General features: G+C 42.5%; 7 protein-coding genes and 1 pseudogene across 7 annotated transcripts; 5 read left to right on the forward strand and 3 right to left on the reverse strand.

The window, feature by feature from the left end:
- Positions 1 to 838: 838 nt before the first annotated feature.
- On the forward strand, positions 839 to 4116 carry LOC141841627 (BTB/POZ domain-containing protein At5g47800-like). Its single transcript, XM_074729809.1, has 9 exons — positions 839 to 911; positions 987 to 1060; positions 1170 to 1222; positions 1381 to 1459; positions 1659 to 1851; positions 1951 to 2020; positions 2317 to 2721; positions 2795 to 3523; positions 3653 to 4116. Exons 5-9 carry the CDS (start codon positions 1793 to 1795, stop codon positions 4061 to 4063), a joined length of 1674 nt encoding a protein of 557 aa, XP_074585910.1. The 5' UTR covers positions 839 to 911; positions 987 to 1060; positions 1170 to 1222; positions 1381 to 1459; positions 1659 to 1792; the 3' UTR covers positions 4064 to 4116.
- A 205-nt stretch (positions 4117 to 4321) lies between these two features.
- On the forward strand, positions 4322 to 5089 carry LOC141837244 (uncharacterized). The gene is made up of 4 exons (XM_074724683.1): positions 4322 to 4409; positions 4465 to 4688; positions 4780 to 4852; positions 4935 to 5089. The coding sequence occupies exons 1-4, from the start codon at positions 4322 to 4324 to the stop codon at positions 5087 to 5089; spliced, it is 540 nt and encodes a 179-aa protein (XP_074580784.1).
- Positions 5090 to 5565: 476 nt separating this feature from the next.
- On the reverse strand, positions 5566 to 11016 carry LOC141840007 (uncharacterized). The gene is made up of 3 exons (XM_074727886.1): positions 10646 to 11016; positions 8196 to 8351; positions 5566 to 6060 (listed from the first exon to the last, which is right to left on the reverse strand). The coding sequence occupies exons 1-3, from the start codon at positions 10901 to 10903 to the stop codon at positions 5815 to 5817; spliced, it is 660 nt and encodes a 219-aa protein (XP_074583987.1). The 5' UTR covers positions 10904 to 11016; the 3' UTR covers positions 5566 to 5814.
- A 2420-nt stretch (positions 11017 to 13436) lies between these two features.
- LOC141838569 (FT-interacting protein 1-like) lies at positions 13437 to 15821 on the forward strand. Its single transcript, XM_074726080.1, has one exon. The coding sequence runs from the start codon at positions 13437 to 13439 to the stop codon at positions 15819 to 15821; it is 2385 nt and encodes a 794-aa protein (XP_074582181.1).
- Positions 15822 to 16153: 332 nt separating this feature from the next.
- LOC141838570 (general transcription and DNA repair factor IIH subunit TFB5) lies at positions 16154 to 18387 on the reverse strand. Its single transcript, XM_074726081.1, has 3 exons — positions 18188 to 18387; positions 16780 to 16841; positions 16154 to 16589 (listed from the first exon to the last, which is right to left on the reverse strand). The coding sequence occupies exons 2-3, from the start codon at positions 16812 to 16814 to the stop codon at positions 16412 to 16414; spliced, it is 213 nt and encodes a 70-aa protein (XP_074582182.1). The 5' UTR covers positions 16815 to 16841; positions 18188 to 18387; the 3' UTR covers positions 16154 to 16411.
- Positions 18388 to 20688: 2301 nt separating this feature from the next.
- Positions 20689 to 22116, forward strand: LOC141841233 (transcription repressor MYB4-like). Its single transcript, XM_074729375.1, has 3 exons — positions 20689 to 21034; positions 21115 to 21244; positions 21317 to 22116. Exons 1-3 carry the CDS (start codon positions 20902 to 20904, stop codon positions 21879 to 21881), a joined length of 828 nt encoding a protein of 275 aa, XP_074585476.1. The 5' UTR covers positions 20689 to 20901; the 3' UTR covers positions 21882 to 22116.
- A 374-nt stretch (positions 22117 to 22490) lies between these two features.
- On the forward strand, positions 22491 to 25518 carry LOC141840945 (cytochrome P450 704C1-like). Its single transcript, XM_074729049.1, has 7 exons — positions 22491 to 22507; positions 23432 to 23808; positions 23880 to 24095; positions 24175 to 24468; positions 24539 to 24880; positions 24961 to 25164; positions 25236 to 25518. Exons 2-7 carry the CDS (start codon positions 23515 to 23517, stop codon positions 25434 to 25436), a joined length of 1551 nt encoding a protein of 516 aa, XP_074585150.1. The 5' UTR covers positions 22491 to 22507; positions 23432 to 23514; the 3' UTR covers positions 25437 to 25518.
- On the reverse strand, positions 22500 to 23233 carry LOC141840947 (uncharacterized; annotated as a pseudogene).
- Positions 25519 to 25527: the final 9 nt, after the last annotated feature.

The raw sequence follows: 25527 nt of genomic DNA on the forward strand, positions 1-25527 counted from the left end.
AAGATCCAAACCTGTCTGATCTAGCTACTTAGTCGGACTGCATCAAACATGATCAAAGAAGAAGAGGAGCACAGAATCTAGGGCGAGTTAGTGGGAGAGGGACGTGTCTCACGTGGATCTTACTTGTTCCACACCTTTATACAGTCGCTCCCACCATGAGGCTTCAATCATGGATCACCCAGAGGCGGAGAGGTGGAGTGCATCATTGGCCCTTTCAATGACCTCATCATGCTGTTAACGCACAAAAGAAAGCTCATCGCCGCTCATTCCAGTCGTATGAAACTGAGGCCGCAAGGTGGTTCAGAATTATTATGATTGCCTGCCTTAAATTTCAAAGAATTCCAAAGTGAAATGGAGATGAAACTTCCGAAGCCAATTAAAGTAAGTTTCCCTTTAAATTAATTAAACAAAGAGAAGAATGATCAAGACTGATGCTATAAATATTTCCTAATTAACATAAAGATTACATTACAGGGTTTGATTTCTGCGCTCTGTTAGGAGTTCTGAAAAGGTTTCAATAACAAAACGGAGGCCACTGGCCTTCTACTTTTGCTGATTAAAGAAATAACGGTCGTCATGCGGTTGTTGTGGGTGGCAGATGCTAGATCGTTGCAAAGTTAAAACAAAGGCCACAGGTTTCTACTTTTTAGATGATTTATGAAGATTAGGATGCTGCATGACAAAGTTGACTGTTGGTGCTAGAATGCACAAAGATTCTCTGGCAATTACCTAATCCATGATTTACAAGTATATATATATAGAAGGTATATGTTGGGGGCGGGCTCAACAGGATCTTTTCCATGGAAGCATTCATTCCTGATACTTCACATCACACCTACCTAAACCATTCCTTCTACCTCTACAATGCCCATGCTTCATGGACATCTCATCTCACCTGAGAGGAATCTAAGGTACTTGTGTGTTTTCACAAAAGGCAGTTTCTTTGCTAGCAGTAGTCCCGTCTTCATCTATTTCTCTCTGTAAAGTCCCAGGAAAAAGAGCACAAAGGACCAGTTTCTGTTCTTGGTCTTTCAGTATCAACTTCTTCTCTGTCATTGAGGTGAGATTCTTCAAAACCCATCTATCATTATCAATTCTGCTTGTTTATTTTCTACTTAAATTTGCTTCATGTGAGAGGGAACTGACAGTCTCATGTTGTTCATCTGCAGATCCATGCGCCATTGCAGGACCTCCAACCACATCCTTCAGATCCTTGCTACTGGTACTTTCAGCTACAAGCTTTGACTATTTTACAATATTTTGGTTGCATCACCTCTATATTCATAAGCTAATTTAGCATCTAATCCACTTAAACAATGCCACATTGTGGCCACCCAAATGATGATGGGGCCTTAATTGTTCCTCTTTTTCCATGTGCAGAAGTTTTGTGGCTTAACGGGACGATTGAGTTCTCCTATTCTTTGGTGGCTAAACTTACATGATTTTAGGAAATATCAAGGTTTTTGTATGTCTTTGATCCTTTTTGTAGGCTCTTCTTTACACAACAAAAACACAAGTTTTCTTTTCAATATCATTGCCTACATCAGAAAGCTGAAGTAGCACTTTAACTAGTAGCACACTAGGACATGGTTGTATGAATAGTTTAGTTTGTTTAGATGGATTTACATTTATGTTGTCTATTCTTCAATCAAGTGCAGGAAACTCTGCACCTGAGTTATATAGAACTTGTTTTGTTCATGTTGCCACCAGAGTTTGCTATTTCCTACAAGCTAGAGTTTCATAGAGGAAGATCTCATGTCAGTAGTACAAGGGAAGAAGAACTCAGGCAAGGATGAAGTACATGAAACTTGGATCGAAACCAGACACCTTCTTCACCGAGGAGGCCGTAAGGTATGCAATTGTTAACCATATAACAGACCAACAAGAAGCTTTAGTTTGAGAAATTGTGGATTGATGTATTTGCAAGTGAAAATTAATCTCATGTTGCAGGTCTGTGATGTCAGATGTACCAGCTGACCTCATAATTCATGTAAATAACACAAAGTATCTCTTGCATAAGGTACAATCTCACTTTCCCTCTTTGTCAGGTGTTTAATATATTAGAGAATGGAGTATGAACTATGGAGCACACTGTTGGTATAGATAGATACAGATACATTTAATCCTAGGTAAAGAAGTAACTGTGTTGCCATGGAATCATATATAGGCAAACAAGTTTGAGAATCAGCTGAAGCTTATTTGGAGTTTTTGTTAAATTTTGCCTCGAATTAATGATCACTCATGGCTGAACAACTGCAATTCCTATCCTGAAGTTGGTTCAGGCTTTTGATTTCATGGCATGCATTTCACCTGTAGTTTCCACTCCTCCTGAAATGTGGCCTCATGCAACAACTCTGGTCTGACACCGGCAACGAAACCAGTCAGCCAATTCCGATCGCCCTTCACGACATACCGGGAGGAGAAGAAGCTTTTGAACTGTGTGCCAAGTTCTGCTATGGGATCTCCATCAACCTCAGCGCTCACAACTTTGTGCCAGCAATTTCTGCAGCCAAGTTTATGAGGATGACTGAGTCTGTGGCCAAAGGAAACTTCACGACGAAGCTCGAGTCATTCTTCGAATCATGCATCCTCCAGGGCTGGAAAGACTCCATTGTGACACTGCAAACCGTGTGGAGGCAGTCCGGGTGGTCAGATGAGCATAGGATTGTGCAGCCATGCCTGAATTCAGTGATTGAAAAAATCCTAGTGCACCATTCACAGGTTTGTGGATCAGCAACTGTCGATACCATCTCAGTTCTCGAGCATTTTAGATTGTTGAAGTTTTCATCTCCAGGTTGCATGGTCCTACACCTACACAAGGCCAGGCTACCCGAAGAAGCAGCAAAGAACATCAGCCCCCAAGGATTGGTGGACGGAGGATGTTTCTGAGCTTCATCTCGATCTATTCCGGTCGATTATATCCACCTTAAGGTCTACCAAGAAGCTCCCTGCAGGGCTCATCGGAGAAGCACTCCATGTCTACGCATGCAAACACTTACCCAGCCCACAGGAGATTCGAGAGCATGTTCAGAGCTCCTCGGCGCGAACGGATCACACCCTGAGCAAACACCGTCGGGCACTCGAATCCATCGTCAGCATGATCCCGACGGAGCCAGGATCGGTCTCCGGCAGTTTCCTGTTCAGGCTCCTGAAAGTTGCCAACTACGTTGGGGCCTCTCCTTCTGTCAAGGCTGAGCTCGTAAGACGATCAGGCCGGCAGATGGATGAAGCCACTGCAGACGATCTGATCGTCCCATCACCAACAGATCCCCAGTCTCATGATATCGGCACAGTGGAGGCCGTTTTGGAGAATTTCTTAGCGCAGTTTCGCCAACAAGAAGAGAACGAGAGGATGATGGTGTCCATGAGCAAGGTGGGCAAGACTTTCGACTCCTACCTCCAAACCATTGCAAGGGACAGCACTTTACCAGTTTCAAAGTTCATCCAACTAGCAGAATCCTTACCTGAAATCGCACGACAGGAGCACAATGGGCTCTATCAAGCTATCAATTCATACCTTGAGGTACATGCATGCATATCTAGTTAAGATATGCCAGACTGAAAGAGGAGGCACAATTGTGCCAATTTGAAGTAGTTTTTGCAGTTTCTCTTCTCTTGTAACGTCACTAAACTGAACTTTGCATCGATATAGGAGCATCCTGAGATGAGCAAGGCAGATAGGAAGAAGTTATGCAGGTTGATTGACTGCCGTAAATTGTCGCCTGAAGCTCGCGCAAATGCTATTGCAAATGAGTACATGCCATTGCGCACAATAGTGAAGCTCCTGTTTTTTGAGCAAGAAAGAATTGCTGGAGCCAGCAGCAGTAAAGCAGTTTATGCTGTCCCTTCCTGGAATGAGATTCTAAGTGCCAGGGTAGCTCAGGGTGATCCAAAGAGGACTAGAGATGAACCGGAAGGCCGACATCACTGGAAGGAGCCTGTTTCAGGTGCAAGAGGAGATAAAATCAGAGTAGTGCCATCACCATCACCATCTGAAGCTAAGAAAGTGAAGGATGGGAATGAAAAGACTAGTGGAATTGGAGGCAAGCACAAAACCACGTAGGCATTTAAAAGTTGTCAAGATTCTTTGGTGAGATAAAAGAATTACCATTTGAGTAATTCCTACTGCCCTTTGAACTGTCATTTAAGAGATTGTTGACAAGGTAAATTGTGTAACTATTTTGTTGAATGATAGTCTACTTAAAGGTGAATCTACAAACTGTGGTGTGAGATTGCTCATAATTAATGTAAGCCCTTGGACTTTGGAGGAAAAATTAGATAAAGGAAAACGATATTTAGTATAATTTATCTATTTGAATGCATGTGGCAACCTCATTTATTCTCAAAGAAAACTCTAAACAGTGTAGCTAAAGAAGGTTCACAAAAACTGCAGCCGCAGGTAACTGCATGTGTGCTTAAGAGAAATGCATGTGTAGTAATTGGGTGAACTGTTCGATATTGAAGTGTTTCAAGTAGTTACTGAAGTGAAGAAGGAAGAGGCAGTTGCAAAAGCAGCAGCAGCAGCAGCAGCAACAGTAGCGAAGGAGGCTCCTCAGAAGCCCAAGAAACCACCCCTGGCAAAGTCATTGCCAGAGATGATGGAAGAGGAAGTGATTCCTGCACTGAAAGACACTCTTGAGGATCAAGAGGAGATATCAGATATTGATATCTCATTTCAGGATAATAAGGTCAGTGAATCTTGAAACTATAAACTTTGTTCTAACCTGAACAACTTGCATGATAATAGTGCATTAAGTTTTAAGCATGGAGGATTAACAGTTGGAGGGATCTTTCCTGAAGAACAGCATTCCATATTCCTTCTGGGCCTTCTTCCCAGATGGAGTTTTGACAGGTGCTGATGCTCTCTTTCTATATGCATATACAGATAGTTCACCAGTGCAAATGGAAGCTCACTAGTTTTGCCACATTTGCAGGTCCCAAAGGGTTCTCATTGTCGTCGTACGGATCGGGAGTCAGCACGGTTGAGCCCTTCCTCATTGATGAAAAGAGAATTGCTGGTAAACAAGTAGTGTTTTGGGTGAGGAAGAGATTGGCAGCTCAAGGCATCATCCCTGTTTGGAGTGAATAAAGATGATACAGATTTGAACTCCCAGAGACAGACTGCAAGAGCTGAGCTATGTCAGCAATAAAACCTGTTTGCAATTTAAATTTTGGATCATTGCCTCTGATATCTGATTGATGTTTCCAATACCACATCACCCATTTTGTTATCATAAATGTACAGTATTGGAAGAAAGGAAAAGATTGAAACTCTCAAGGAAGAAAGTAAAAGAATGAAACTTGTGGATGGTTTAGATGCTTGTTATCACTTTCCTAAGGTGAAAACACCCTCGGAATACAAGCAAAGCATGCTAAAACTCTTTCGAGAAGATGACTAAATTTTGAAGTTATTCTTTTATAGAATGGCACCATTAGTTTAATGTATCAGGGTGGCACCATTAGTTTGTGGTTGCACAATGCAAAGGCAGAGTGCTCGAAAACTGAGGAAACAAAAACATGAAATTTTTTTTTTGAAGTTTCTTAATATCCTTGCACACTGTAAGGGAAAAGGCAAAATGTTATAAAGTTTCTTAGAAGTTGAATGGTGCCATCAGTACATGATAATGAAAAAAGAATCCATAACAAGATACAAATTCAATCAGAGAGAAAGAAGTTCCATGGCTCGAAATGGTTTGGCTACCAATAACCAAACAGGATTCAAAGCAGCAAACTAAGAAATGAAGAATCCGTTTGCAGCTTGCAATTCAATGAAGGTGAGCCAAACAGCATGACACCAAAAGCCGACATGATAGATCAGACTCTCATTTCGAGGTCAGGGGTCACAGCTTTTCGCTTCAACTTGTTTGGCACTTCTGAATCCGTTCCGTTGTTCATTTCAATGTCCTCGCCTGAGTTTATTTTCTCCACCTGATCGCCTTCATCTGGACCACTGTTTCTGGATTTTGTTTCTCTCTCATTGTAAGTAGCTTTCAAACCCAAATTCAAGTCCAAATTAGCTAGGTTGTTATCATCTGCTGAATTTTGTTCTGTATCTGAAACCTGAATCGAAAAAACATGATTCAGGATCCGTCTATCACTTTGTACATATTCTGTATCATTTTCCCTCATCGCCCCATATTTTTCATCCAAGTAAACGGACGATAAGGGATTTCTTAGCACATATAAATCAGCAAGAAAAATGTTCAGAAAATTATGTGACGCCTAAACAAACATACAAAAAAATGGACAAACCTGAAATTTCATCAACCAACAGGAGAAGAATACCCCAAGTCCAGAATATGACTGATCATGGTAATTATTTAAAGCAACTGAGGCAGATTGAGTGGTACATAGAATGCAACAATAAAGTAAGTGCATCATATTTTAGAAAGGAAACTGATAACTACTTTAGCGCGAGCCTAGTGCAACAAAAAGGTTCAGTTAAAAAACCAATAAAAGATTAGTGCATGGAGAACCTTATTGTTTACTTGAAGGCTATGTTAACTTAAAGGAAATCTGAAGGAGCTGTGAAGGGAAATGGAAAGGTAAGAAAAAACAATCATAATCCCTACCCTATTGTTTACTTGGGTTGATGGAAAGGAGAAAGAAGAGTAGATGATCCCTTTCACCTATGTTGTTGGCTTGGAAAGAAAATTCAAAGGGTAAAAATTAATTTTGCTATTTTACCCTTATACTATTTGATCTTAGTACTCCATTCTACTGTCCAGAAACTCTATTCAGGTCCCTCATAAGAGGATTAAATCTAAAAATGATTATAAACCTCATAAATATAAATTAAATAGTGTCAGCTAAATATATCATGTATTTTATGAGTTTTGACAACTCTAACACATCTGAAATAGCACAAATCTATCACGTCAATAGTTTTTCATTTGAAAATTGCTGACATGTTCTGTGTCAAATCGTCATCTTAATACATATACCATGTCATCAAGTATATTCCAAGAAAAACATAACAAAACAAAATAGAATCATATCATAAATTATATTCCAACAAAAACATGACAAGAAAATAGAATCCTATCACTGCCAATTGAGTTTCAGCAGATTGAGATCATTGATGATAAATAGTGGGGCAAGGGCACCACTGGGCAAATGAAGGAGGTGATAGCTATGAGGGTAGAGGATTAGGTGAATGACACTAGGATGGGGAATCAAGGTTTTATTTTTTTCATCAATTATGTTTTATTGGAATATCCTATAATTATGTTTTGTTGGAATATCCTATATGACATGGAAAAATGCCACATATAAGCACTTCACCAATTAACAATTTTGTACAAATTTTTTTCTGCGTAATAGATTTACTACAATTTCAGATACTGCAGGATAAATATGTTGATTGAACATGATATATTTAGCAATTAACCCAATTAAATATAGTTCTAAAAAAAAGAAAAGTAAAGCAATCAATTGCCACCTGAAAGAAAACTAATAATTTGAAGAAAAAAAATAATCATGACTGAAACTGAATTAAACCTAATTTAAAAATGATCACTATTTGAAATAAAATCTAGAAAATTGGAAGTGATTGTTAATAAAAATATAGTCCGATCCTTCTTCGGGACCCCGCATTGGCAGGAGCTTTATGCATCGGATTGTCCTTTTTTTACATTGTTAATAAGAAAGATTGAGCTTTATTGTCAAAGTCTTTAAGTATAATAATTATCGAAGTATGAGGATGAAATAATCATTTAATCCTTTCCTCCACTACCTTGAAAAAGTCATTCAATCCTTTTCTCCACTACTTTCATATTGAAGTAAACATAGTCTAAGAGCATCCTTTCAGGCAATCATTGAGTAAATGGACTGGCTACACTACCAAATGAAATTCCTAAATGAATACCTAATTACTAGCATTGTGAAACAATCTTATATCATCACTTCATCAGTTCATCTTTATCTTGTTCAGGTAAATTAGAAGGAAACTTTAGTTTTCAAACATCCATTGCATGACAAACATTAATTATTGTAAAAGCATTAGAAATAGGTGAAATGAAAATGATCTATGTCTATGTAACCAATAAATCCTAAATGAAAACTTTTACAACAAGATTTAGATAATCATAGGTACATACTAAATCTTTTCATCCATCTTCATGAGCTATTACTCCAGTCACCATAAGGGAAATCAACCAAGAAAGTAGTAGATAGATGATATCAGAGATATTTACCGCCACAGATTCACCCATTACAATGTCATTCATGTCAGGTTTTGTATTGGAAGAAACATTCTGATTTATCTGTGAGGAAGGGTCAGCATCACTAGGTTCATTTGTTTCATCAAGATTTTCAGCATCCTCTTGTTTTTGCTCTTCGAGAACAGCAATCTGCATTGGTCACAAAAATCTAATAACCATAAACTAACAAGTTCTACAGAAGGACAAAAATTGGACAGAAAGATAACATCCTTGCTGTACTAATTTAGACAATTTACATGCCATAGATTATGAGTGAATGGAATATAGTAATGCAAGAGTGTGCTCTAAAGTCCAAAATAATGATAAGAAAACCATACTACTAGAACAGCCGTGGGGTAGTTGGGTAGTGATGGCTTGGAGAAGGGAGTCAAATGGAGAGGAAGGGAGTGGAAAAGGATGAGGAGCATCTGCTACTTGACTATGGAGTGATCAGGAGGCATCCCTTGGTCTCTCTTTTCCTCCAAAATTGATCAGCTCATATATGGACAGCATCGGAAGAGAGCAAGAAGAAAATGATAAAACACCATTATACCATTTTTTGTCACTAACTGCTTAACACCACCAGAACTAAGGTCATTTTCAGCTGCCACTAGACCATCACATGTTCACCACTGGACCATCACTGTCTGCCACTGTCGGTCAACAGACCATCAGTGGTGGTTAGATGAGACTGTCAAACCACTATCGACTGCTAGATCTCATCGCTGGAAGATTGCCAAAGCATGATGGTTGTTAGATCAGATCAGGCCACGGCTAGATCACCACCAGTGCATGGCGGGTTGCTTGACCGTGCTCAGATATCAACCACCATCATCACCTTTCCCAATTGAATGGAGAAGAGGATGGTAGAGATGAATGCAATTACCTCTCCTTCCCCTCCACTTCCAAGTAGACAACTTTTGACCAGGTTATCATTAGCACAGTTAACCTATGTTAACTAGTACCAGTGTTAACACAGGTTATTATTAGCATAAAATCTTCCAATCAATGACCAGAATCAATTTTAGATTGATAATTTGAACTTTTTATATTACTGTGTTCAATGTGTTTTGTCAGGTTAACTAAATGCACAGAGGAATCAATACCAGCATGAGCTATGAACATTGTATTATGGTTCAATTTCCTTTTTTATGTTGATTAAGGAAATGGTATGGGCAAAGAATAATAGGCTTTCCTTATTAACCAAGAAAAACAGAATCATGGTTTGAAATATGACCTGTAGGTTGAGTGTGAAAAGAAAACCTGAAATAATGGTCACAGAAAAATAAATAAAAAATGTAAACCTTGGAGCTTCAATTATATTGTAGCTTCCCAAAGAAAATTGACAAAAAAACAAATTTATCTAACCGGTACACAAGCCTCTTTTAAACAGGAACTGTTGAACTGGCTAACATAGATGGATCATATCCAAAGTTTTATTAAGAGTGGTAAAGTAGGTTTCATCAAGCTGGCCATCAGATTTTATATTTAAATAGATGATACAAACATTTTATCACGCTAAGATACATCTTAGGACATGCTTTGCACTTAATGGTACAAATTCCAGTCATGTGGGGGAAAGAATGAAATTGCTAAGTTGGTCACAGTTCCTAGTTCATTCACAGAAGCCACATTTGATCTCATAGCGTATATTAGTTCAAATGAACCACACACTAAATTTCAGGAAAATCTATGTGCTAAATTTTGCTAGTACTATAATGATGGTATCCTTTTGATTGGAAAATCTATGTGCTAAACCATGGACCTAATTTAGGATATATGCCTAGTGGAATTTATAGCCTTAAGAATTCACATAAAGGTTTTCTAATGCCTAACTTACTTTGACAAAAACCTTGGAACCAGGTCAAAATACTTGATAGAAAACTTATTGCAATAGTAAAACTGCACGAAGCTCTGGTTGTCTTAGTTGTTTTTATCTCCTATGCTCTATAATTGATTTCCTATTCTTGGAGATGATTATGAATTCATGATCATGATCCTCCTCATCAAACCATGTAGTCCTAATTATTTAGAATCAGCTACATACACCGATCTTGAAGGGATCTTGCCCCTTCATTAAACTTCATAGAAGACTATATCATTGAAAATAATATTATCATAATAGGAACGGGCCAAGGTCTAAACAGGCAAATTAAGATCTTAAACAGCAAGATCAGATCTTTGATCCTAGAAAACAGATCGATAGAAGGAAAGCTATGATAAACCCTAAAGGTAGCGACAATCCAAGAACAGTATCCAAATCGCACCTAACCACAAAAATTAATCCTCATCCACGAGAAAAAGCCAAACTTGAGACATGGATCGAAGTTCAAAGTCATTAGAAAGAGGGGAAACCAGAATTACTGCTTGTATCCTGGGAAAAACCCAACTTTATAGCAGGAAACGAAATCGCAATTCTAAAAAAGAGAAAAAAAAGCAGTTACCGGGACGTATCGGAACTTCCTCGGCGGGGGCTCCTCCGGTTGGGCGGCGCCGTCGGCGGGCGTGGAGGAGACGGGGGCCCACTTGTAGAGGAGGAGGTGAGATCGGGCGGCGTTGCCATTGGCTCTGACCGCCGCGGAGTTATTGGGGGCGGCAAGGGTGATCCACCTCTTCTTCCACTTCCTCACAGGTCCGCTGAAGACCGTCGCCGGCCCGTAGCGGGTCGACGACCGGCCCAGACGGGCCCCCACCCCCTCCATTGCGATACGCTACTTTGTATACGATCGCTCCCACGAGTTTGCGTGAAGCAGCCGGCGACGACGATGCCTTCGGCTCTCCGTCGCCGATCCCGTGCTTTGATTTGATGCTTCGGTGGGAGGCGAATAAAAGTCTAAAAAGGAACGAAACTGTTACAAAGACAATATGTAGGAGTCCGTTATGATAGGCCCGTTACGGTGGATCAATTATTTCTTTTACCAACTCCCTTTTTTAGAAATTAAAAAGTTCATCTTTTGAAATTTAAAAAAAAAAAGATGGTTCTACCTTCCAAGTCTCAAATGATCTAACTTGATGTTAGAGACTTGGATCAAGAGTGTTTGTTGGATTTGGCGTCATGAACTAGCAAACTCGATGCAAGATTCTCATGCAGATCTACGAGTCCATAACACAAACACGCCGCTGGAGATTGATTCAAAGAGCAGCCAGCTCCGTGAATTTGGAAAATATTTCGCAACTGTCGATCGAATCTTGCTGGTCTGAGCAGCGCTGAATTCGAGAATTTCCGGCCGGTTGGCGGCGGCAATTACAATCACCCCACTGTCCCCGCTGAAGCCGTCCATCTCGGTCGGCAACTGGTTCGACGTCGTCTGCTCTCTTTCGTCATTTCCACCTCCGATCCCTGTTCCTCTCTGCCTCCCCACGGCGTCTATCTCGTCGACGAACAACTCCGACGAACATCTCCATGAATTCAGAACCTGACAAAGAAAAGAATGGCACTCCTGCTATTGCCCTTGCCAGCAATGTTTTACCAGTTCCCGGCGGTCCAACCATTAACACGCCCTTTGGACTTGGACTTGTTTTTGGACTAACCCAACATGCATCGCATGAGAATGATATAGGACCGAGTCGAACATAACCCACTTTGTGACTTGATAGATGACGCATCGATCGGTCCGGGCATGACACAAGTCCCACATGTTCGGTGCGACCTGAATCAGGCAATCTCAGGCCCTAAATGCTCAGACCTGTGGTGTGCTTGGGGTGGCAATCTTGCATGTTCGGTGCGACCGCGATCTCAGGCCCAAGTCATGCTAGCCAGGTATGGCCTATTGATACATCTAGCTAGAGCATGCCATCTTGGGATACATTGAGCAAGGAAAAGTTTTGATCTTCAGAACAAGATTATCAAAGGAATCTATGATTGTCTGTGTCAAAGGAAAATGCTAGCCCAGTAGTTAACATTAAGCTTCTTTTCATAGCCATAGCTAGACTTAGATCTTACAAAATCTACAAACTCAGACTACTCCCTAGAGTTGGAGTGCAACAGAATATATTCCCATAGCCTACAGTAGGCTGGACAAGGAATAAAGGCAACAAAGTCCATCTGTTGCTCATTACTACTGATTCTTTCAGTAATCAAGAGGAAACATGAAAATGGATATTCAATGAGTAAGGACAGCACTTTCATTCTAAATCCCAATGAATACTGTTTTTACATGATGTTTCACAATCACAGCTGTTCTAGGAATAAAGGTATCTAAAAGGCCACTAGTTGGAAGAAGCTTTTACGCACAAGGTAATGCCTTCTAATTCCTTATGTCATCAAGAGGGAAACATGAAAGATCCCAATGCCAAGGACATGCATATTTAATCATGGTTCAGAGCAAAAAAGTTGCAAATAATTGCACGTCTGTCATAATATGCTTAATCAAGGGAGCATGCAACTCATTGAATTGTTTGATTCTTCATCAGAAATATATATGCATTAGCTGATGGTTAAAGCTCCTTAGTTGAATGTTTGCTAAAACTAAGAAGTTATCGAGTGAGGAAGAAACAGAGAAAATGAATTACTGAAGGCATCTAAAGAATGCTTGGATGAAGTTTAAATTGCAGTGATTTTCTAAATGAAACTGAAATAACATAGCCAGATTCAATTCAAGCACAACCAGCCTGGATGCTTCTCAGTAGCCATTTGATTATTCATAAAATGAGATGAGTAGAAAGCCTAAGAATCAATTCATATTGTTCTTAGTTATTAAAATACTTTGAAAGATTCATACTGACTTTACCTTGAAGTAAAGCTTCCTTCAATAAATGCATCAGGTAAGGTACCAAGTACAGTTTCTATTCCTTACTTCACATTGAGCTGCCAAGGATTGCTATAGGACAACTTTGCTTGGGTAGCAGGTTTCGGGGCAACATGCTGCTTCCTTGCAGCCATTGGAGGCAAAGGTAACGCAGAACAAGAATTTAGGGACTTGAAAGTTGAAACTAGGATGCTAAAGATACTCATACTGAAGAATAGAGACAGTAACCTATCAGACTTCCATTGAATTTGACTTCGTCTCAGAAGCATTATTGGAGGACCTCAAAGGTTGATGCCCACTTCTTCTTGAATGTAAGAACTCTATGATTTTCTTTGCAGTTGAATTGTAGATGGTCTTAGAGAACGGCATTACAATAATCACGATCTAAATTTTTTGCCGATGCAGCTTTTTCACTCATCTTAACACACAACATCAATCACTAGGAAGGAAGGAAGGAAGAAAAGAGAAGAAGCAATCACCAGCAAGAATGAGCCACTACCAGCAAAATGAACTGAAGGATTCAAATGCACTGTTTGGTGAGCGACGGCCAAACGGAGCAGCCGGCCAAGGTCAAGTCCTTAGTTGGTTCAGAGGTGGCAATGACAAGCTCACAAGCACTTACGACCTTGTGGAGCAGATGTACTATCTCTATGTGCGAGTTGTCAAAGCCAAAGACCTACCCACCAACCCCATCACCATGAGCTGTGACCCTTACGTCGAGGTGAAGCTGGGCAACTACAAAGGCACCACCAGGCACTTGAGCAAGGCCAGCCCAGAATGGAACCAGGTTTTTGCATTCTCCAAGGAGCGAATCCAATCATCAGTGCTGGAGGTCTTCGTAAAGGACAAAGAGATGATTGGTAGAGATGACTACATGGGAAAGGTAGTGTTCGATCTCAATGAAGTGCCGACCAGAGTCCCTCCTGACAGTCCCTTAGCTCCACAATGGTATCTGCTGGAGGACCGCCGAGGAGGAGGGAAGGTGAGGGGTGAAGTCATGCTCGCAGTCTGGATAGGAACACAGGCAGATGAGGCTTTTCCAGAGGCATGGCACTCTGATGCTGCCTCTGTCAATGGAGAAGGAGCAGTCAACATGCGCTCAAAGGTCTATGTCTCCCCGAAATTATGGTACCTCAGAGTTAATGTGATCGAAGCGCAAGATGTTCAATCAAATGCTAGAGGTCGAGCCCCTGAGCTCTTCGTGAAAGCTCAAGTTGGAAATCAGGTTCTCAAGACCAGGATTTGTCAGACAGCAACAGCTAATCCACTTTGGAACGAAGATCTCATCTTTGTGGTGGCAGAGCCATTTGAAGAACAGCTAGTGCTTACTGTCGAAGACCGGGTGAGCCCAATGAAGGATGATGTGCTGGGTAAGACAGCACTGCCATTGACACTGTTCGAGAAAAGGTTGGATTACCGTCCAATGGTGCTGTCACAGTGGTTTGACCTGGAGAAATTCAGAGTAGGGATGTTGGAAGGTGACACAAGAAGGGAGTTCTGGTTTGCGAGCAGGATCCACCTGCGAGTCTGCCTTGAAGGAGCTTATCATGTGATGGATGAATCAACAATGTACATTAGCGATCAACGCCCCACATCCCGCCAACTTTGGAAACCACCAGTCGGAATCCTGGAGGTTGGGATTCTAGCTGCCAAGGATCTGCTCCCGATGAAGATGAAGGATGGAAGAGGCACCACAGATGCCTACTGCGTTGCCAAGTATGGACAGAAATGGGTCCGAACAAGAACCATGGTCGGCACATTCACTCCAAATTGGAACGAGCAGTACACATGGGAGGTGTTCGATCCCTGCACAGTGATCACAATCGGCGTGTTCGACAATTGCCACCTTGGTAGTGCCGATCGCCATGGCGGAGGTGGACCTGCTCCGAGAGACACAAAGATAGGAAAGATCAGAATCAGACTCTCAACGCTGGAGACTGATAAACTATACAGACACAAGTACCCCCTGATCGTCCTCCAACCTTCAGGAGTGAAGAAAATGGGAGAGCTTCAACTGGCAATTCGGTTCACCTGCCTGTCATTCGCCAACATGGTTCATCTCTACAGTCACCCGCTGCTCCCCAAGATGCATTACCTGCACCCATTCACAGTGAACCAGTTGGACAGTCTCAGGTACCAGGCAATGAGCATTGTTGCAGCAAGACTCGGAAGGGCAGAGCCACCACTCAGGAGGGAGGTGGTGGAGTACATGCTCGACGTGGAGTCTCACATGTGGAGCATGAGGAGGAGCAAGGCCAACTTCTTCAGGATCATGTCACTGTTCTCAGGCCTCATAAGCATGTTCAAATGGTTTGGAAACGTATGCCAATGGAAGAACCCAATAACGACTGCTCTGGTTCATGTGCTACTCCTGATACTAGTTTGGTATCCGGAGCTGATTCTTCCCACCATGTTTCTTTACATGTTCATGATCGGGTTGTGGAACTACAGATACAGGCCCAGGACCCCTCCCCACATGGACACCAAGCTATCATGGGCAGAGGCAGTGCATCCAGACGAGCTCGACGAAGAGTTCGACACCTTCCCGACCTCAAAGCCCCACGACGTGGTTCACATCAGGTATGACAGGCTACGCAGCGTAGCTGGCAGGATACAGACGGTGGTAGGAGACATGGCGACGCAAGGGGAGAGGCTGCAGTCTCTCTTGAGTTGGAGGGATCCACGAGCCACTTTCCTGTTCATCTTGTTCTGTCTCTGTGCCGCTGTGGTTCTGTATGTCGCGCCCTTCCGGCTGGTGGCTCTGGTTGCTGGCCTCTACATGCTCCGCCATCCAAGGTTCCGCAGCAAGCTTCCTTCAGTGCCGAGCAACTTCTTCAGAAGACTGCCATCTCGAGCGGATAGCATGCTCTGAGAGGCTCCAACACACCAATTTATTTATGTATCGCTGCTGATTGTATTTCTGGCTTGGCTTGGCTTTTCCTGCATGTTATGTTGCCATCGTATCTTGTTGTAACCAAGAAATAAAAAGTTCATTCCTTTATTCAAGTCGGCAAGTAATTGAACTCCTCAAATCATAACATGGCTGTGAAGCAATTGATCGAACACATCAATGGTACATCTCAAAGTCCTGAAACATTGCCCCTTCAGAAACTCTCATTCTTCAGCATTTCACTGGACCTCATTGCAGTAACAACTCCCCGGCGCGGATAGCGTGATTACACGATGGCTTTCCACAAACTAGGGTTTATAAGATTGCTCTTTTTTGCATTTTATATCAGAAAGCAATTGTACATATAACAGAACTGACATACGAAATAGCAAGTAGTGATCTAAAAGCTAGTTAAGTTAAGCTGGAACTGGAACACTGATCCTATTATTCAGCACAGCCAATGCATGGCTCATACTAATCGTCGCACTTTTTCACACAAAATAACAAGAGACTGATCCATAATATAAGGTTCATGTGCCAATTTATTGTCTTACCAAATAGCTGAAAGGGAATCATGCCGGCTTCTCGTAGGTATTTAGATCCCTAAACTCTGAGATCTTACTTCGGATCATTTCACCCATGCTAGGCTGCACAAATATGTGTGTATTGTCAAGCACATGTAAGATGAACTTCTGGGAAGGAGGCAGGGAAGCATTGTAGCTGATAATAAACTGTGCCATGGGGATATCACTACAAACCAAAAGTGAATAGTGAACTGAGAAACACCAAGGAAAAATTATTATTGCTTAAAAAAAGTGTTGTTGCAACAATGAAGAATGGATAAGTAGAGTACACTAACAGGAATACCAGGAAAAATTACTATTGCTTAAAAAGTCTGTTGCAACAACAAAGAATGGATAAGTTGACATTTGGATCTAACCAGGAAATCAAGAGGCCCTTTATTGCATTAACCATCTTGTATCAGTAAGCAAAAGCTATAACCTGCATGCATGAGTTTCAGTATTAGAACTTGAAACGCAATTGTAAAGAAGGATTAACTCAAATGAGAGAGAATAAATAATGTATATAGCATTGCATGTCAAAACCCAATTACATAGTACATAAGAGGGCATTGTTACCTTTGCTCCTTACAACTTCAAATCAACACACGAATAATAATGTCTTTAATCTCAAATCAGCACATTGACAAACGAAGGATAAAGAGAAAGGATGGAAAGAGGATAAAGAAACATCTTTGGAACATATCTTTCTATGGGCTTCATCCAGAAGCAGAGCATATAGTAGTACGCAATAAATCAAGGGAAAAGATAACACTCAGCGGTCTTAGAGGAAAGATCAATAGCATAGCTCGACCCTTTACCTAATGTAGCAAAATGAGAACAATATATCTACACAGGTTGACCCTTTGTTGGGCAAAGCAAAATATAAGACATTTTTGTATTTCAGTGCATTGCTGAAGATGGATAGCACAACTTGATGTCTGATGGACATAGAAAACTAAGAATATGACATTTCCATTGAAAGACAAAGGTTGCAAGAAGAAAATGTATTGTTTCTGTTTTTATTAGCATCTAGGCAGAATATATGTAGCAAGTAAATAGAGTTCAATTTTAACGGATGATGAGAAAATTAAAACATAAAGGCAGAAGGCAATACGATCTGAATACAGAGAGAGAATTTTTCAAAGAAAAATTGGAAGGAGGAGAACAGTGAAGAAATTAAATAAGGAGTTCCCTTTTCAACATAATTCTGAGGAAGAGTGCAAAGGACACTGCGCTATTGTTATGGCACAAAAACAAGGTGTAATAATCTATATTCCAAACAAAGAGCAACATTTTGATTGTGTTTCAAATTTAGTAAATTTACTTTACATTGAACAACCGTCCATAACATTTGCCGCATCAATAAGTTATTATCTAATCTTAAATCTGAATTCTGCGTCTGACCTATGAAACTACGAGATGCATGTTCACTTAAATAAGATAGTCATATGCATTCGAAAATTTTAATTTATTCGGCTTGTTACAAATACTCTTCCAACCGTTGCAGATTTCTCAGCATCAGCATGAAATGTACTTTCAACCAAAATACCATGACCTATTCAACAACACAGAGATCACCTCCGTAGATGCAGATGCAAACTCGCATGTTTCATTCATAAAGGAAAAAAAAAACAATTCTTTGTCCTTGTAAAATGTCGGGTACGAGGACACTGGAGACTTTGAAAATAGAAGTGGGCGGGTCAGCAATGTACAGGGAAAAAACATCTGCAAGGGTACAAAAAGACACAACGTAAAACTTAAGATTAAGGGAGGGAAATGGATGACCTTGTGCCGCAGATCGTTTGCGCTACGAGGGCTGTCGATAGTGAAGTCTAGAGAAAGGAGGACCAGGGGAGGAGTCTTCCGCTGTGGGGTCTTGAGGAGGAGGAGGACGACGCTGACGACGAAGCGCCGGCCGAGCGAGGAACAGGATCGGAAATCACTCCGCCTAGGGTTTCTTCTCTTTGCAAGATGGACGACTTTGAAAATTGTCAAAGTCAATGGATTAAATCGAAGGGCATCGAAAATATTTTAAAAAAAATATTTTCATTTAATATAAATAAAGTTAATTAAATTAAATTTAAAAGAAACTCTATAAATTTACAAATAAATAAAATCAAGCTCATCATCATCTTTACAAGACTCACGCAGACCGTTGACCGGTCAACAAGTCAAGACCAGAAAAGCCATGGCATCCTCCGACGTCGGTCCTCCGAATCACCGTCCCGACCGCCCTCTTCCATCATTCATATTATAATCTTTCCTCGACGCCTCCTTCTTCCAATTCACTTCGCCTCCCCGCTCGACTATAAATTCTCCGTCCTGCACTCCACACTCAGCAAGATAAGCTGGACGCCACCGGAATTGATCAACTTGGATGGGCAATTGCTTCTTCTGCAACGGCAGGAGGAGGAGGAGGAGGAATCCGGACAAGGACCACCTTGAAACTCACCCATACCCACCGCCGGTGATGCAGCCTGGAATACCTTGCGAGGGAGAAGAAGAATCGAAGCCTAATAATTCCACCGAGGAGTACTGCGTGGCAGGGCAGCCTCAGCTGTCCTCCGGCCAGGGGAAAAACGACGTCAATGAGAGAGCGAAGGAGTTCATCATGAGGCAGAAGGAGAAGATGAGAGCTGAGGAGGAAGAAGAAATCTTAATATCCTTGTAGATTAACGTGTATCTCTAAGTAAATTCATGTGGCAATTTTAATTGCAGTTTTATCAAAAGTATGAGTGAGTTATAAAATTTTAAAATATAAATTATAAGAGATTTGATATTCTGCGCGATTTGCGCTGCACGATTCCGTGAGTGACACAGCCGATTCATCGTCGTTGCCGCCGCTCTTGCCGCGCCGTTCGGCAATTCTGGCCGTCGGCTTGAGCACGATCGACGCGCCACTTGCTGGCACTTCGGGCGACGTCAGATTCCGGTCGGATTGTGGCCGGAATTTGATGCAATTTGGCCGGAACACGACCGGCAGTGGCACGGATTCCGACCACGATTTGATCGGAATCCGACCACGATATGGTCGAAAACGCGGTCGGCAGTGGCGCGTGCCGTTTCCGGCCAAATGCATCGGATTCCAACTACAATCCGACCGGAATCCGATGTCGCTTGACGCGTCGATCGACGCCCGGGCGAGGCAATGGGCAACAGTGGTTGGATGGTGCGGCAAGGGCGGCGGTAGCGACAGGGGTTAGGCGCAGAATACTGTACATTCCCACATTTAGACAGTCACATATGGCGTGCGATCGCGTGTGAATCGCGTGACACTTACGGGCATGCACGAGAGAGTCGCGCAGAATATCAAACTCGGAAATTATAAAGCCACTGCATCGTAATCATATTGGCAATAATTATCAACAACATTGTAAGGCAAATTGTCATGAAATGAATAAATGAATATCTATCTAATAATCATGAAAAAGACACCACACTTTTTCCTTTTCAAATCCAGCCGCAACATACCATTAATTAAAGGTGGCAAATAATTAGCTTAATCACTTCCTCCTTTAATCATTTAGCAATTGCAATTGCAATTGCAATGCAACCACCTTCTCTCAATCAATTCAATTCATTTCGTGGTCCTTGTCAATTTAATTAATTCATGTGCCTACTAAGCTCACTTTCTACTTCCCAACAATATAATGCATAATAAATTAATTAAAGAACCAAAAGAAAACATTACTTTAATTTTAATAAAAGCTATATATACGCTCACAATGAGCATTACATTGTCAATAGATAGATTCATATATTTCCCTTGTAAAAGAATCCAATGAACATCTGCTAAGAGAAGATCGATCGACCAAATACTGCAAAAAGTGTATACAGTAACAATACATACAGTTTAAAGAAGAAAACATGGCAGAGAATTGGAAGGTAGTGGGAGTGGTGCATTAACAATAACTTCCAAAGGAATCAAAGAAAGGTGCTTCTTGTGTTCAGTTTAAGCATGGTGTGGAAAAGAGAGAAATGGACAAGAAACTGCATGAATTATTGTAGGGCCTTTTAATGTCGATCGATAGGTGAAGTTCTACTGTGCAAAGATGGTGAACGAACGAAACGAAAGGAATGGGAAGTGATTCTGACAGGAGGAGTTCATCTGGGAGTTGAACTCGAACCATCAGTCAGGAGCTCTTTTGTCAGAGAATCTGCAAGTAGTAAATGAGGTTTAGAACTTGATTCCTCCATGGCCAAATCCATGCTCGTCTCGCAGCTGCTGCGACAGATATTTTCTCTTCTCAGACTTGTCAAAAGGTCCTTGCTCCTCGATTGCCCCACCACCATCACGCACCCGCAGCTCAAGAGTTAGAGGCAACCATTGATGGAAAATGAAATAAAGCAAAAGAACACACAAATCCAATCGAAACCACTTTGACAGTGACCTTCTGCTCTTTCTTCCTCCTCCTGCTGCTTTAAGCTCTCCCCTCTTCCCTTTCGTTCAGCTTCCTCCTCATTCTTAACTCACAGTGAAGTGAAGTGAAGTGAAGGGAATGGGGAGGCAGTCCTGCTGCTACAAGCAGAAGCTGAGGAAGGGCTTGTGGTCTCCTGAGGAGGACGAGAAGCTTGTGGAGCACATCACCAAGTATGGCCATGGAAGCTGGACCTCTGTCCCCAAATTGGCAGGTCCTGGTTCAATTCTCGTAGGAGATTTAAAATGTGCTTACCTTCACTTTCTCATCTGATGAACAATTGCACCATTTCAGGTCTCCAGCGGTGTGGAAAGAGCTGCAGATTGAGGTGGATTAACTATCTGAGGCCTGATCTGAAGAGGGGCACGTTCTCTCAGGAAGAGGAGGACCTCATCGTTCAGCTCCATGAAGTCATGGGCAACAAGTAGTATTTTTTGCTCGCTCCTCTTGATTTATGGCTATCTTTTCTTCACGATTTGGCGTCGGTCACTGTCAGGTGGTCTCAAATTGCAGCCCGGCTGCCAGGGAGAACAGACAACGAGATCAAGAACTACTGGAACTCGTGCATCAAGAAGAAGCTGATGCAGAGTGGCATCAACCCCAGCACGCACGCAGTCGAAGCAGCAGCTCCAGTTGCAGAAGCCATGCGCAGTGACTCCTCCGCCCCCAACTCTATGAATCACTTCCCCGGGAACTCTGAACCACTCCCTCCACCTGTCGTCTCGCCGATCTCGAACACGGTCCCCTCGACCTACTTCCGTTGCTCGGGGGCTGGAAATCCTGGTGGCAGCCAGTTTGAGTTGCAAAGCTCTGGCCTTCTCTTTGACAGTGGCATCCTCCAATGGCTGGACTTGTTGCCAAACAAAGGCGTTCCACTCCACTTGAGTGGCGAGCCAGAGGACTTGAAATGGTCAGAGTATCTCAATGGCACCACTTTGTCCATAAAAGACTGGGAGAGCCAAGCCCATGGCTGGCAATATGGGTCATCAAGCAAAGAAGAAAGCCAAGCATTCTCAGAGAGCTCTTGGCACGAGATGCAACCTCCTCCTCCTCAGCTTTAAATATGCAGAAATCGGAACATGAAAGGGGGAAAGCAAAAGTTGTCATAGTCGACAGGTGTGTCTCACAGATTTTTCCATCTATTTATATAAAACGTTTGATATGTGTATATTCAAAAGAGAGAGAGAGAGAGACTTGATCGAAGAGAATAAAGCTTGCTTCAGTTTGCTTGTGTGCTGTAACTTTTGCGACCTGAACAATCAAATCTCTGCCCGAACTGTGATTGCAATATCATAAATATACAGTTTCAGATTCATGCTCATAGTTTAAGCTTTTCAAATAAGAACTCGACCCTGCTGTCGTTAGATGAATGATTTCTCAATCATACAGATTGTCAAGGGCCAAAGGATCTTTTTATAGATATATTCTTCTCCAATATTAATAGTTTACGGTCCTATCAATAATTCATTATGATTCAGTCTTCTTGATAAAGTCCCTTTGAAGATAGATTCTTCCTTTTTTATCTCTTTTTCTTGTTGTTATCCTCGATCAGTGTTGTGACCGGTTCTTCCATTCATCTCACTTCCTCAAAGCAAGAAATTGGGCTCTATATCTACAACATAAAATTAGAAAGCATTCTTGTTCATGGAGATCTTCTTCCAGTTTTGATTCTTGTAGAGAAATAGAGGTTTGATTAAATTCTAAGCAGAGTTTTATTTAGCAATCACATACATGATTACCAAGTGTTTGATAAGGAAAGCAGAGAAGATGTTGCCGCCGCCTACCAGTTTGGCCAGCTCCTGGCGGCGGGGCTTCCGGTGCGAGGGCTGGGGTGTGGGAGAAGCTGGAAGGCGAGGAGGCGTCTCCCGCTGCTGCGGCCTCCGGCGAAGGCAGTCCGAAGCTTAGCCCAGAAGAGGCGAGGCAGCCGGCGGGCGTCGCGGAGGCGCGCCCAGACGAGGCGCCGGACGCGGCGGCGGGGCTGCTCGCGGCACAAGGGGTAGCTCCGGAGGAAGGCCCGGCGGCGATCCATGTACTCCCCCTGCTTCTCCCACAGGCACGAGCAGTCCGCCCGCAACAGCGCCGTCGACGCGCCTCCGGCGCCATCCCCTACTCCTCTCTCCGCCGCCATCTGCTGCCTTCTCTTTGATCGAGAATCACGTAGATTCCGTTGGATCTTGGCACCGCTAGCTTCGTCGTCTACTCTCGAGTAGATTCTGGTTATCCATTAATGGCATCGGCCGGGGTTTAATAGTAGGCAGTGCGATCAGAGGAAGCTTTAACCGCCGACCATCGTCAAAAAGATTAAGAATATGTTTTTGTTTCCTTCTTTCAACTCTAACTCATAATTCAACTCAAATCTTGTAAAATCTCAACTAAACTAAGCATAAATCTCAACTAAACTTTTGAAATAACAAACTTTACTTAACAACAAAGGAAGGATGGAAGTGCGTATAAAGAATGAATGCAGCTACCTAATCTTAGGTAAACAAACCAATCCATTCTTCTTGTTGATATTGGAACGTCTTTCTGTTTTTTATTCTTCTGACTTGTTGATGTGAAATTTGGTTTCGTCATGGTTGGAAAGTAATCGGCTTGTGTTGTCGCCTTGCAGAATTTATTGTAGCAGATGAGTAACTCCGGTGATTCCTCTTCAACCTCTTTCAGGGATGCTTTTGGATCCTCACGTTCCTGTTCATGGAGGATTTCTTCTTCTCCTATGTCCCCATTGCTTTTGCAGCCACCCTTCTACTTGTGTGCTTAGCTGCCTCCTTCCACAGATTTGGGAAGAAGAGAAGACTTCCTCCTCTCAAAGGCTCGTTCTTGCACCAACTCCTCCACTTCAACAGGATCCATGACTACCACACCGACCTCGCCGGCGAGAGCAAGACCTTCCGGCTCCTCGGACCCAGCAGCAGGAGCGACTTCTACACCGTCGATCCCCTTGTCGTCGAGCACGTCCTCAGAACCAACTTTGCGAAATATGGAAAGGTACGTATTCTATCGATCAGTGTGTGTATATCGATATCTTGTCATGGCGGACGCATGGGATGAACCAACAGGGATTCTACAACTACAATAACCTCAAGGACCTTCTCGGCGACGGGATCTTCGCCGTCGACGGAGAGAGGTGGCGGCACCAGAGGAAGCTCTCGAGCTATGAGTTCTCCACAAAGAATTTGAGAGACTTCAGCAGCGACGTTTTCAGAAAGGCCGCGGCCAAGCTTGCGGCGGCGATTTCCAATTCAGCTCGCTCCAACAAAGCCGTGGACATCCAGGTCAATATCACAAAACAGTGTGGAATTGTTTCCAAACTGCTCGTTTGCTAGAGCACCTCGTCGTTTTGTTTTGCTGCAGGATTTGTTCATGAGATCGACCATGGATTCCATATTCAAGGTTGGGTTTGGTTTAGAATTGGACACTCTTTCTGGGTTGAGCGAAGAAGGGAAGGCCTTCGCGAGGGCGTTCGACGAGGCGGGCGATCTCGTGCTCTGGCGCTACGCCGATCCTTCATGGATGATCAAGAGGCTGTTCAATGTTGGATCAGAAGCCACCCTGAGGAAGAACATCAAAATCATCGACGAGTTCATCTACAAATTGATCTCCAACAAGAAGGAGCTGCTCTCTAAGCAGCAAAATCAAAATCAGGCTGTGCGTACCGATCTTGCTTTAACGATCAAAACAATTTCAATCAAATTATAAGCATGGAATTGAACTACAGGTTGGGAAGCAGGACATGCTATCAAGGTTCCTGGTGGAGAAGGAGAACGATTCAGAGAACATGAATGATAAGTACCTGAGAGACATCATTCTGAACATAATTATAGCAGGAAGAGACACCACAGCCATCACGCTTTCTTGGTTCTTCTACATGCTCTGCAAGCATTCTTCTTTACAGGACCAGTTGGCTCGAGAAGTAGAGGATTCAACTGGAGCAGATCACTGCTGCACGGACATGACTGCAGGTTTCACTTCAACCCTAACAGAAGCAGCCCTCAGCAAGATGCAGTTCCTCCATGCAGCACTGACTGAAACCCTGAGGCTGCACCCTGCCATTCCTGAGGTGAGAGTGCCATTCCATTAGGGTTTTGGACGTGATGTGGTCACTGACTAGCTTCACTGTGTCGTGTTGCAATGTTGAAGGATCCAAAAATATGCTTCTGTGATGATACGCTGCCAGGCTGCTGGGATATAAAGGAAGGAGACATGATCTGCTACTTGCCTTACTCCATGGGAAGAATGAAGTTCTTGTGGGGAGAGGATGCAGAGGACTTCCGGCCGGAAAGATGGCTCGACGAGAATGGAGCTTTCCAAGCTGAAAACCCCTTCAAGTTCACTGCATTTCAAGTAAGAAAACTGAAGGTCACTCGATAAAAGTATCACAATTCTTATTCATTCCTTCTCTTCCATTCCCACAGGCAGGCCCAAGGATTTGCCTCGGAAAGGATTTTGCTTACTTACAGATGAAGATTGTGTCGGCAGTTCTCCTCCATTTCTTCAGGTTCGAGTTGAAGGATGAGTCGAGGAATGTGCGATATAAAAGCTCGATTACTCTTCGGATAGATGGGGGCCTTGAGCTTCTTGCCAGCCACAGGCAATCTGTTGATACAGTGGATTAGCTGCTTGGTTGTTTATGAGGAACATCTGTGTTTTAAGAACTGATCTTGGCATTTGGAATTTTATTGTATTTTTATGTGATGATTTTGATCC

This window comes from Curcuma longa, chromosome 11 (assembly GCF_044706935.1).
Source record: "Curcuma longa cultivar G26 ecotype Majalengka, Jawa Barat chromosome 11, ITB_CL_G26_1.1, whole genome shotgun sequence".
NCBI lineage: Eukaryota > Viridiplantae > Streptophyta > Magnoliopsida > Zingiberales > Zingiberaceae > Curcuma > Curcuma longa.